This window comes from Coregonus lavaretus, assembly GCF_964263955.1.
Source record: "Coregonus lavaretus genome assembly, chromosome: 5".
NCBI classification, from domain to species: domain Eukaryota; kingdom Metazoa; phylum Chordata; class Actinopteri; order Salmoniformes; family Salmonidae; genus Coregonus; species Coregonus lavaretus.
Window position 1 is genome coordinate 26,123,198 of NC_139992.1, and position 12,531 is coordinate 26,135,728.

Here is a 12,531-nt window from a genome sequence, read left to right on the forward strand (position 1 = left end):
AGTGTGGGTACAGTATACCATGAGACACTAACCGGCTTTGGTGCGCTCTGCCAGCTGTTGTTTGCCAAGTGTGCTAAGCTGTATCATACAAACCCTGCTGAAAAATAACATTTCTACAATTGTGTCATGTTTGCATAGATTGATGTCTATTAATTGAGTAGCATTTAGATAACTGGTCAATAGTTCAATCAGATTTCAACCATAAACCAGATATCAGTCAAAATAAGAGAGGGAAAAAGACATCATGAAAAATACCTCTTAATCTGGTTGTGATCTGGTTATAAGAAGTCCTGACCATATTTCAACCAGGAAAATATGTCTTTATCACATTGCATGCACACTGGGTACAATCAGTTAGCAAGTCAGACATTTCTGAGTTTCGTGGTTCCGACTTGCACGTCAACGCTCCATAACGTTCCTGGGTTCCAGACGTTTTCATTGGCCACGTCCTATTGCGGGCGAGACTCTAGACCACGAATTCCTCAGCGCTCCTCAAATTTCCTGAAATCACAGACCTCTAGTTCTCCTCTGTAACCGTCACATTCAGCGCCCACCTCCTCCTCGCAACAGACGCCTGAACAGAGCCGCTTTTCAAAATGGTAATTTACTTTATTTCTTTGACTATTTAACTATTTTACTTGACATTAATCAATAACATGCGTTTTTAAACTTTCGTATATTTTCATATTTTTCTCTTCCTTGCCTCTCTCTTCCCAGATGTTGCAAAGTGTCCCCTTCCTCGTATTGCTGGCGATAGCGTTCTGTCAAGCCGAGGTAAGTTGGACTTCAGATTGTTTAGTTAACTGGTGATCAATGCAAAACTAAACAACATATTATGATTGAAATAGGCTACTCCTATATTAAATGTGAAAGGCTCTGCTCCCTTTACTGGCTTTATGGGTTTTATATGGCGTTTTTAGGCAGGGCCTGCTATTGCAGGGGCTTACAGGGGCTTAAGCCCCAGGGCCTAAGCCAGTAGGGGGCTCTTGAGGCAGAAAACCTTTGAAAAAAATACATTTTTACAGTTAAATTATGTGTTTAATATTAGGCTCATCAAAAAATATCTAATCCCCTATAAAATATCTAAGCCCCAGGGCCTATTATTTTAAAATCCGGCCCTGCTTGTAGTGGCACAGCTGGAGTGCTTAGAATGTAGACTAGTCTAGTTATATTTGTGACAAACATAGGGCCTAATAATTAACGGCTAGATTTATTCAAAATTTTTATTCTTCATGATGGACCGAAGGTTTTCTTTTCAAGGGAGAACCGATTAACATGGCATTATCCAAGGGATATTGCGCACAAGACTTCATTATGGAGACAATTAGCCAGCAGTTCAATTAAACTGCTACAGGGACCGTTGCATTTTAATTGGAAAATCTTCTTCCAAATCCGTTTGTAGATTATGATGGCCACACAGCATATGATTTTATCATAATGGTTTGTAGGACTATCCAACTAAAAAAAACACATATATTTATCTTTGATGTAGTTTAGCTATGTTCACAGGATGTGAATGTGTCCTCTATATCTCTGATGGAAATGGGGCAAGGATTGATATTTTTGACACTGTTTTGGACAACACAGATGGAACAGAAAAATAAACACACACTCACGTGCACACATGCGCACACACGCACACACACACACACACACACACACACACACACACACACACACACACACACACACGCTATCCTGTGAATTTCCTCTTTCAGTGTTTGTTAAGTTGATGAAGTGATAGTGTTGCAAGCAAACAAGGATACTCTTTATTATCTTTGGCTCCATGGGTAACAAACAGAGTTAACTCCTACACTCATGGGAATTGGCCTATATGGATAAGGCGAAATGTAAATGTAGAAGAAATATAGAAATGCATAACCATGGTAGCAATTACACTGAACAAAAATATAAACGCAACATGCAACAATTTCAAAGATTTTACTGAGTTACAGTTCATATAAGGAAATCAGTCAATTGAAATAAATTCATTAGGCCATAATCTATGGATTTCACATGACTGGGAATAAAGATATGCATCTGTTGGTCACAGATACCTTTTAAAAAAAGGTAGAGGTTTGGATCATAAAACCAGTCAGTATCTGTTGTGACCACCATTTGCCTCATGCAGCGCAACACATCTCCTTCGCATAGAGTTGATCAGGCTGTTGATTGTGGCCTGTGGAATGTTGTCCCACTCCTCTTCAATGGCTGTGTGAATTTGCTAGATATTAGCGGGAACTGGAACACGCTGTCGTAGACGTCAATCCAGAGCATCCCAAACATGCTCAATGGGTGACATGTCTGGTGAGTATGCAGGCCATGGAAGAACTGGGAAATGTTCAGCTTCCAGGATTTGTGTACAGATCCTTGCGACATGGGGCAGTGTATTATCATGCTGAAACATGAGGTGATGGCGGCGGATGAGTGGCACGACAATGGGCCTCAGGATCTCGTCATGGTATCTCTGTGCATTCAAATTGCCATCGATAAAATGCAATTGTGTTCATTGTCCGTAGCTCATGCCTGCCCATACACTAACCCCACCGCCACCATGGGGCACTCTGTCCACAATGTTGACATCAGCAAACCGCTCGCCCATACGACGCCATGTGCCCGGTACAGTTGAAACCACAATTAATCAGTGAAGAGCACACTTCGCCAGCGTGACATTGGCCATTGGAGGTGAGCATTTGCACACTGAAGTTGGTTACGATGCCGAACTGCAGTCAGGTCAAGACCCTGGTGAGGATGACGAGCACGCAGATGAGCTTCCCTGAGACGGTTTCTGACAGTTTGTGCAGACATTTTTCTTTTCGGTTCTACAAACCCACAGTTTCATCAGCTGTCCGTGTAGCTCGTCTCAGACGATCCTTTAGATGAAGAATGTGGAGGTCCTGTGCTGGCGTTGTTACATGTGGTCTGCGGTTGTGAATCCGGTTGAACATACTGCCAAATTCTCTAAAAAAAACGTTGGAGGCGGCTTATGTTAGAGAAATGAACATTACATTATCTGGCAACAGCTCTGGTGGACATTCCTGGAGTCAGCATGCCAATTGCACACTCCCTCGAAACATCTGTGGCATTGTGTTGTGTGACAATAGTGCAGAATTTAGAGTGGCCCAGCACAAGGTGCACCTGTGTAATGATCATGCTCTTTAATCAGCTTCTTGATATGCCATACCTGTCAGGTGGATGGATCATCTTTTCAAAGGAGAAATGCTCACTAACAGGGATGTAAACAAATTTGTGCATAAAATATTAGATAAATACGCTTTTTGTGCGTATGGAACATTTCTGGGATCATTTATTTCAGCTCATGAAACATGGGACCAACAATTTACATGTTGTGTTTATATTTTTATTTAGTGTAAAGGTGAACAGTTTGGAGATTTTATGTGTATTTACAGTTACGAAATCTGAAAGTATTCTGGATACATTCAGTAACATGATACGAATATTCAAAAGGAAATTCGGAGAGGCAGATCATAATTTTGGCGCGCATAGAATTGAGTCATGAGTGCATTCAGATGCGTGGTCCGCGTCAAATTTTCTTCACAATACAGGACAACCCAGGGTATGATGCCATGTCATCTTGTAACTGTACATCAAACATAGTGATCATAAACGTTGACACTATATTACATTCGTTTTATGATATGGAAATGTGAAGTGCACTTTTGGACTCACGGGTGTTTGGATTGCTTGTATGACATCAAAGCGGTATTTATTATAATCCTCAACGCCTCATCTTTCAAAATACATTGAGTCCTCGTAATTTATAGCAATTCCCTCACTCAGACAACAAAAAAGTTGCCCAATTATCGGTAGGGATGGTGCAACTTCTTGTCACGCGCGGGGCTCAAGTACAGAATGTCTGTCAGTCAAAACTCATACAGAGCTCTGAAGCGGAGACCCTGAGCTCTGAAGTCATTTGTAACATGTTACTGTACAGCTGCTGCGTTCCAATTTAGGCACAGTGTCCAAATCAACCATTTTCAACCCGTATACGGGTACGAGTGTAAATGCTTAATAAACAGCTGAGCTAACTATACAAGGATCAGGAGGACTGTTTGCTGTGCTGGGGTTGTGTTTGGGTGGTCAGTGGGTGTGTGTGTGTGTGGATTGTAACACTCACCCGTGTGGGTCTCACACGCTGTGGTGCTAAGTAACCCCTGAGTAAACACTGAACTAAAGTGGTAGAGATGTGGTTTCTTGAAACCACACATGGTTAGTACTGTCACACACACACACCCGGGTTGTCTATTTTCAATGATTTGTCAATAAACTGAAAATGTATTTATTTATGACAAAAGTTGTTCAATTTGGGGATTTTTTATTTCAAATAACTTCCTGAATTGACTGACTTCAATTCGAATTGACCCCAACCCTGACACACATTTGTAGGCTTCAGGGTTAGATTGTGGAAAACACTTTGGAATTCCAAATATGTTCAGGAATTACTGTGGAATTCCAAAGATTTTCAGGAATTAGGCTACTTTGGAATTACTTTGCTTTTCAGGTTGACCCTAATTTCTGGAGTAAGATTATAGGTCAAGGTTTGGGAGAGGTTAGCTTTTGGGTTGAGGTTTAGCATGGCTGTAGTTCTCTCTCTAGACTTGCGGTAGATTGCAGGGTGAACTAAGTCAGCCTCTACTCATTGTCATTACACGTCCAGACAGTGATCACTATCAGTTCCAGCAGTACTACCTCCAGGCCCTCTGCTGACCTCCTAGTGCTGCCCCTGTCATTGCCTGCTGGAAAGGCCCTTTGTGTGGGTCTTTATTGGATCTGTTACCTCTCTCATTTGTGACCTCTGGCACTGAGAAGACTGAGTACAGACCAGAGTTTGTAGAATGTTGCTGTGGAGTATGTGGGAGAGGCATTATAAATACATATATTCTTTAAGGGTAATTACCCTGTTAATATACAGCCTATTGACAGACTGAGTAGGAATGTTAAAGTGGCCTGGTAGTACACTGTCTTAAGGCGGTCTTGGGGATTGTTTAGTTATACAATGTGTTGGTATACAGTTTACAGTTTACTTTAAAAGCCAATGTATGCTTGATCCGAAAATGTGGTCGGAGGCTCTGTATAGAGGGTGTGACGCAATTGAGGAGCCTCCGGAGGCATGCAGAGGCCAAATTGAGCTCCGTACCGCATTGCCGTGTGCCTTCCAAATTTTTTAACAATGCAGAGGGCTCCGTGTAGCTCCGCATTGACATGATTGGTTGTTGGTAGGTGGGGGTGGGAGGTGCTGTATAAACACAAACTAACTTCCTTGATAACTTCCTTCACAACAGCTCTGCTCAACAGCTCTGCGCTGCTCCGTGAAGCGCAAGAAGTATGAATGCCCTGACTTCTGCAGAAGCATACCACCGTAAATGTTGCACAGCCAATGCAGATCCGGATTGACCATGCAGAGCCTTTAAGGCTGACTACAATGTTGCACTGCATGGCAGTCTTTAGTGATTATTTCAAGTTTCAATCCCTATTGTGTAGTTACTGTAGCTGCAGATACTGTACCTCAGGTGTATGTGTTTTGTGTGTGTGTGAGTGTATGTGAGTGTGAGTGTTGTTGTTTGATGGCTTTTTATATTGCTGACATGAGAATGCTAAGTTATTAAAATGTGAAAGCTGGCTACAGATTTATTATGAAGGAGAGAATGCCTGGGTGCGTCCTGAGGCAAGAAATTGCTGTTTGCAGATAAGAGGCTCAGAGATAGTACGGCTGGGCTCACGGCTATTCTCTCTGTCTGTGTGGAGACTGAGGAGAGATATGCATCTGGTAAATAAGATGTTGACGTTTCCCACACACACACACACACACACTGTGAGAGTGAGATGCGAAGGCTGTGTGTGGGCACACACTCACACACACTTTTCTCTTCTCCAGGCATCCTGCGTTATTGCATTACCCATGGTGGCCGGTGTAATAACACAGTAGCTCAGTTCAGAACCACGGCTGGATCTTTGAAAATACAGGCTTCAGGAGAGAAACAGAACAATGGCCGTCTACGCCATGCACAGTATACAACCTTTCTACTCACACACAGTGGATAGACAACCACTCTACTCACACACAGGGGATAGACAACCTCTCTACTCACACACAGGGGATAGACAACCTCTCTACTCACACACAGGTGATAGACAACCTCTCTACTCACACACAGGGGATAGACAACCTCTCTACTCACACACAGTGGATACACAACCTCTCTACTCACACACAGTGGATAGACAAGTTCTCTACTCACACACAGAGGATAGACAACCTCTACTCACACACAGTGGATAGGCAACTTCTCTACTCACACACAGTGGATAGACAACCTCTCTATACACACACAGTGGATAGATACACACTAAAAACAAATGGTTCTATATACTGCCAAATAAGGGTTATTTGGTTTGTAACCACAGTGGATCCCTTTTTGGTGCTCTATATATAAAACATTTTTGAAGGTTCTATAAAGAACCATGCTCATAAGGTTCTAAATGGAACCTGTATGGTGCTATGAAGAACCATTAAAAAAAGGTTTTATATAGCACCAAAAAAGGGTTCCGCAATGGTTACAACCCTTTTTGGGACTATATAGAATGCTTTTTTTTATGGTTATTTATAGAACATTTATGGAGAAAGGTTTTTTATAGAACCATTCTCAATCTCAAAGGTTCTTTATAGATCCTTTTGAAGAACCACAGTTTTTTTTTGGTCTAATTTTCCATATTATGTTGTTAAAATTCCATAGGTGTTATTATTGTGGCAATTTACAAGTTGAATCAAGTGTGCTACATCTGGAACAGCTGGGGATCCCTGAGGAGACACAAGGCCATACGTGAATCTTTCACAAGACACGATCACTGGCCATAGTCATATATAACATGCAGTTACATAACACAACAGATTAGATGAACTGTAATGACACTCTCACTCAAGGTTGCACAAAAAGGCACAGCTAACCATGCCCCACATTATTTCAATGAGCGGCCGTCCATATATTTGAATGATCACTAAAAGAGCAAAGAACTGCAAAGAACCACTGAAGGGATCAAATTCCCAAAGAACGCTTGAGGAACCCTCTTTTCTTAGTGGGTACTCTCAAAGCTGAAGGACATGATGTAGGACGTAGCTTCATGGCGCCGACAAAGATGGCGGCCTCGCGACTAGCTCTTAGGAAACTTTGCAGTATTTTGTTTTTTTATGTATTATTTTTTACATTATTAGCTCAGAAAGTGTTTTGCATCATTACATACAGCCGGGAAAAACTATTGGATATCAGAGCGGCGGTAACTCACCAGCATTACGACCAGGAATACGACTTTCCCGAAGCAGATCCTTTGTTGCTCTCCCCAGTGCAACTGAACTGATTCCAGCGGCTGACCCAAAACATCGCCGGCGGAGGAGAGGCACTCGGAGCGGCCTGCTGGTTCGATTTAGGAGGCGCACACCACCCACCGCTTCCAAGTATTCTACTCGCTAATGTTCAGTCTTTGGTTAACAAGCTCCTTCCAGAGAGACATCAAGGCATGTAACATCCTCTGTTTCACGGAAACATGGCTCTCTTGGGATATTCTGTCGGAATCGGTCCAGCCAGATGGGTTCTGAGTTTATCGCGCAGACAGGAATAAATATCTCTCCGGGAAGCAGAAGGGCGGAGGTGTGTGTTTCTTGATTAACGACTCATGGTGTAATTGTAGTAACATAGAGGAACTCGAGATAATTTTATTTGGTTATAGTCACGGCCATGTATATCCCCCCTCAAGCCGATACCACGACGGCCCTCAAAGAACTTCACTGGACCTTATGCAAACTGGAAAGCACATATCCTGAGGCTGCATTTATTGTAGCAGGGGATTTTAACCAAGCAAATTTGAGGACTAGGCTGCCGAAGTTCTATCAACATATCGACTGTTGTACTCGCGCTGCTAAAATCCTCGACCATTGCTATTCGAACTGGATGGTTATAAGGCCCTCCCCCACCCTTCTTTCGGCAAATCTGACCACAACTCCAATTTTGCTTCTCCCTTCCTATAGGCAGAAACTCAAACAGGAAGTACCCATGCTAAGGACTATTCAACACTGGTCTGACCAATCGGAATCCACGCTTCAAGATTGTTTTGATCACGCGGACTGGGATATGTTCCGGGTAGCTTCCGGAAATAATTTAAACGAATACACTGAAACGGTGACTGAGTTTATCAGGAAGTGTATAGGTGATGTTGTGCCCACTGTGACTATTAAAACCTACCCTAACCAGAAACCGTGGATAGATGGCAGCATTCGCGCAAATCTGAAAGCGCGAACCACCGCATTCAACCATGGCAAGGTGACTGGGAATATGGCAGAATACAAACAGTGTAGCTACTCACTCCGCAAGGCAATTAAACTGGCAAAACATCAGTATAGAGACAAAGTGGAGTCGCAATTAAACGGCTCAGACACGAGACGTATGTGGCAGGGTCTACAGACAATCACGGACTACAAAAGGAAAACCAGCCACGTCGCCGACACCGACGTCTCGCTTCCAGACAAGCTAAACACCTTCTTTGCCCGCTTTGAGGATAACACAGTGCCAGTGATGAGGCCCACTACCAAGGACTGTGGCCTCTCCTTCTCCATGGCCGACGTGATTAAGACATTTAAGCATGTTAACCCCCGCAAGGCTGCCGGCCCAGACGGCATCCCTAGCCACGTCCTCAGAGCATGAGCAGACCAGCTGGCTGGTGTGTTTACAGACATATTCAATCTCTCCCTTTCCCAGTCTGCTGTTCCCACATGCTTCAAGATGGCCACCATTGTTCCTGTACCCAAGAAAGCAAAGGTAACTGAACTAAATGACTATCGCCCTGTAGCACTCACCTCTGTCATCATGAAGTGCTTTGAGAAACTAGTCAAGGATCATATCACCTTTACCTTACCTGTCACCCTAGACCCACTGCAATTTGCATACCGCCCCAATAGATCTACAGACGACGCAATCGCCATCACACCGCACACTGCCCTATCCCATCTGGACAAGAGGAATACCTATGTAAGAATGCTGTTCATTGACTATAGCTCAGCATTCAACACTATAGTACCCTCCAAGCTCATCATTAAGCTCAAGGCCCTGGGTTTGAACCCCGCCCTGTGCAACTGGGTCCTGGACTTCCTGACAGGCCGCCCCCAGGTGGTGAAGGTAGGAAACAACATCTCCACTTCGCTGATCCTCAACACTGGGGCCCCACAAGGGTGCGTGCTCAGCCCCCTCCTGTACTCCCTATTCAACCATGACCGCGTTACAAAGCACGCCTCCAACTCAATCATCAAGTTTGCAGATGACACAACAGTCGTAGGCTTGATTACCAACAATGATGAGACCGCCTACAGGGAGGAGGTGAGGGCTCTGGGAGTGTGGTGCCAGGAAAATAACCTCTCACTCAACATTAACAAAACAAAGGAGATGTTCTTGGACTTCAGGAAACAGCAGAGAGTGCACCCCCCTATCCTCATCGACGGGACTGCAGTGGAGAAGGTGGAAAGCTTCAAGTTCCTTGGCGGAGACATCACCGACAAACTGAAATGGTCCACCCACGCAGACAGTGTGGTGAAGAAGGCGCAACAGAGCCTCTTCAACCTCAGGAGGCTGAAGAAATTCGGCTTAGCACCTAAAACCCTCACAAACTTTTACAGATGCACAATTGAGAGCATCCTGTCGGGCTGTATCACCGCCTGGTATGGCAACTGCACCGCCCACAACCGCACAGCTCTCCAGAGGGTGGTGCGGTCTGCCGAACACATTACCGGGGGCAAACTACCCGCCCTCCAAGACACATACAGCACCCGATGTCACAGGAAGGCCAAAAAGATCATCAATGACATCAACCACACGAGCCACTGCCTGTTCATCCCGCTATCATCCAGAAGGCAAGGTCAGTACAGGTGCATCAAAGCTGGGACCGAGAGAATGAAAAACAGCTTCTATCTCAAGGCCATCAGACTATTAAATAGCCATCACTAGCACATTAGAGGCTGCTGCTGCCTATTGAAATCACTGGCCACTTTAAGAAATGGAACACTAGTCACTTTAATAATGTTTACATATCTTGCACTACTCATCTCATATGTATATACTGCATTCTATTCTATAATATTCTACTGTATCTTAGTCCATGCCGCTCTGTCATTGCTTGTCCATATATGTATATATTCTTAAATCCCATTCCTTACTAATTTTGTGTGTATTGGGTATATCACCAATTTGTAAGTCGCTCTGGATAAGAGCGTCTGCTAAATGATGTAAATGTAAATGTAAATGTTGTGAAATAGTTAGATATTACTTGTTAGATATTACTGCACTGTCGGAGCTAGAAGCACAAGCATTTCGCTACACCCGCTATAACATCTGCTAAACACATGTATGTGACAAATACGATTTGATTTGATTTGATTTGGAATACTGATTGTTTGCATTGTTTTTCACTAGTTCTACAGTATAACCAAATATAAATGATTATGTTTACACTTCGTTAACTATTGGTCGTAGAATCACATAACTAATGTTAGCGACTAGCAATGCACAAAACTACATTTAGCAGGCTACTCTAGAGTCGTAGTAGAGTAACTGCCTCCCAAGCTGAGGTACAATATCCGACTGGAGCTGACAGTGACAGAGTCGCTGCCTCCCAGGCACCATGCTGTGTAGCTGTTATTGCTCTCATTGGAAGGTGCTGCCTGGGCTATAAATACCATGCCCAGGTGGAGTGAACAGAGCTGGAACATGGGGGACTGCTCTAATTGTTCTAGTTCTACATTCACACACACGCACACACACACACGGGCACGCAAGCAAGCACACACACATTGAGAGTGAGGGAGAGAGAGGGAGAGGGAGAGGGAAAGGGAGAGGGAGAGGGAGAGAGAGGGAGAGAGAGAGAGAGATCTGCACTTCCTAACTTCCTGCCAAATGTATGACCATATTAGAGACACATATTTCCCTCAGATTACTCAGACCCACAAAGATAAACTCCCATATCTATTAAGTGAAATACCACAGTGTGCCATCACGGCAGCAAGATTTGTGACCTGTTGCCACAAGAAAAGGGCAACCAGTGAAGAACAAACACCATTGTAAATACAGCCCATATTTATGTTTAATTATTTTCTCTTTTGTACTTTAACTATTTGCACATCGTTACAACACTGTATATAGACATAATGACATCTGAAATGTCTCTATTTCTTTGAAACATTTGTGAGAGTAATGTTTACTGTTCATTTTTTATTGTTTATTTCACTTTTGTTTATTATCTATTTCACTTGCTTTGGCAATGTAAACATATGTTTCCCATGCCAATAAAGCCCTTTGAATTGAATTGAGAGAGAGACAGAGTGTGTGTGCCAGTGTTTTATGACCATGTTGTGTAATCTCCTCACTCTTGTCTAGTCATGAAAGGAGACCTCATTAACCAGCTGTACTGCTCTCTTATCATCATCAGAGACACAGAAACACATGTGCATGAGCGCGCGCACACACACACAAAGACATGTCATGCCTCACTGCCTTCTATGGTTGTTTTGTAACAGCATCCTCGCTCTCCTAGCCTATAATTTCTGTAGCTAGCTCCATCTCTCTTCATATCCTGTGTGTGTGTGTGTGTTTGTGTGTGTGTGTGTGTGTGTGTGTTTGTGTGTCGGGGGATAGGACCAGGCACAAAGATAGCACTTGGCGGCATTCCCAAGCATCGGGCCCAAATTTGCGGGCAATTAATACCAAGCAGAGCCCTGGGAGGCACACAACACACACACACACACACACACACACACACACACACACACACACACACACACACACACACACACACACACACACACACACAGCCTAATTTCAGTGCAGCTTCAATATGAAATGGTTTATGACACAGTAATTGAATGTAGAAAATGGACACGGACCTATCTGAGTCGGCAGAACATTTGAATTGACACAGTGTATTGAACTTTGATGATAACCGTGGTCTCCAACATGCATCTGATCATTCCAGTCCCCAAAATGGCTGTCCCCATTCTACATATTCCATCCTATACTGTGGAGGTCTGCAAACAGGCCCACTTCCTTCTCCAAACACACTTTCAGCCATTAGCCCTGACTGTGGCCCCATGGAGGGAGTAGTGTCTGGGGCAGGGAAACTACCCATTCCCATGGCCTGGGCCTGGATCTGAGCCCTCCCACCCAGACAGACTGGAAGGCTGCCCAGAACAGGCAGGGAGGGTAGTGGGGGGGAGAGAGAGAGAACAGGAAAAGAGGGATTGAGAAGGGAGGATAAGGGAGAGAGGGGCTGGGAAGGAAATAATGGATAATTTACGACAGAAAGAAGAGATTTTCACATAAAGAAAGATACAGGAAAGAAGGAAAGATGAGGGTATGGATAATGAAAGTGGGACACAAAGTCGGCACGAGAGTGAGAGATAGCGAGAGAGAGAGAAAGAAAGAGAGAGAAGCCTCCCCGTTGGATTTAGCAATGGAAATGGGGGGAATGGGACAGGGG

At 43.9% G+C, this 12,531-nt stretch overlaps 1 protein-coding gene across 1 annotated transcript in view; it reads left to right on the top strand.

Annotated features, from left to right (window-relative positions):
- The first annotated feature begins 510 nt into the window (after window positions 1-510).
- fstl1b (follistatin-like 1b) overlaps window positions 511-12,531 on the top strand; it is a 61,103-nt gene continuing 49,082 nt past the window's right edge. The window contains exons 1-2 of the mRNA XM_084162829.1: window positions 511-599; window positions 718-774. Of these exons, the coding sequence (XP_084018955.1) occupies window positions 597-599; window positions 718-774 (60 nt within the window). The 5' untranslated portion in view covers window positions 511-596. The remainder of the gene's footprint in view (window positions 600-717; window positions 775-12,531) is intronic.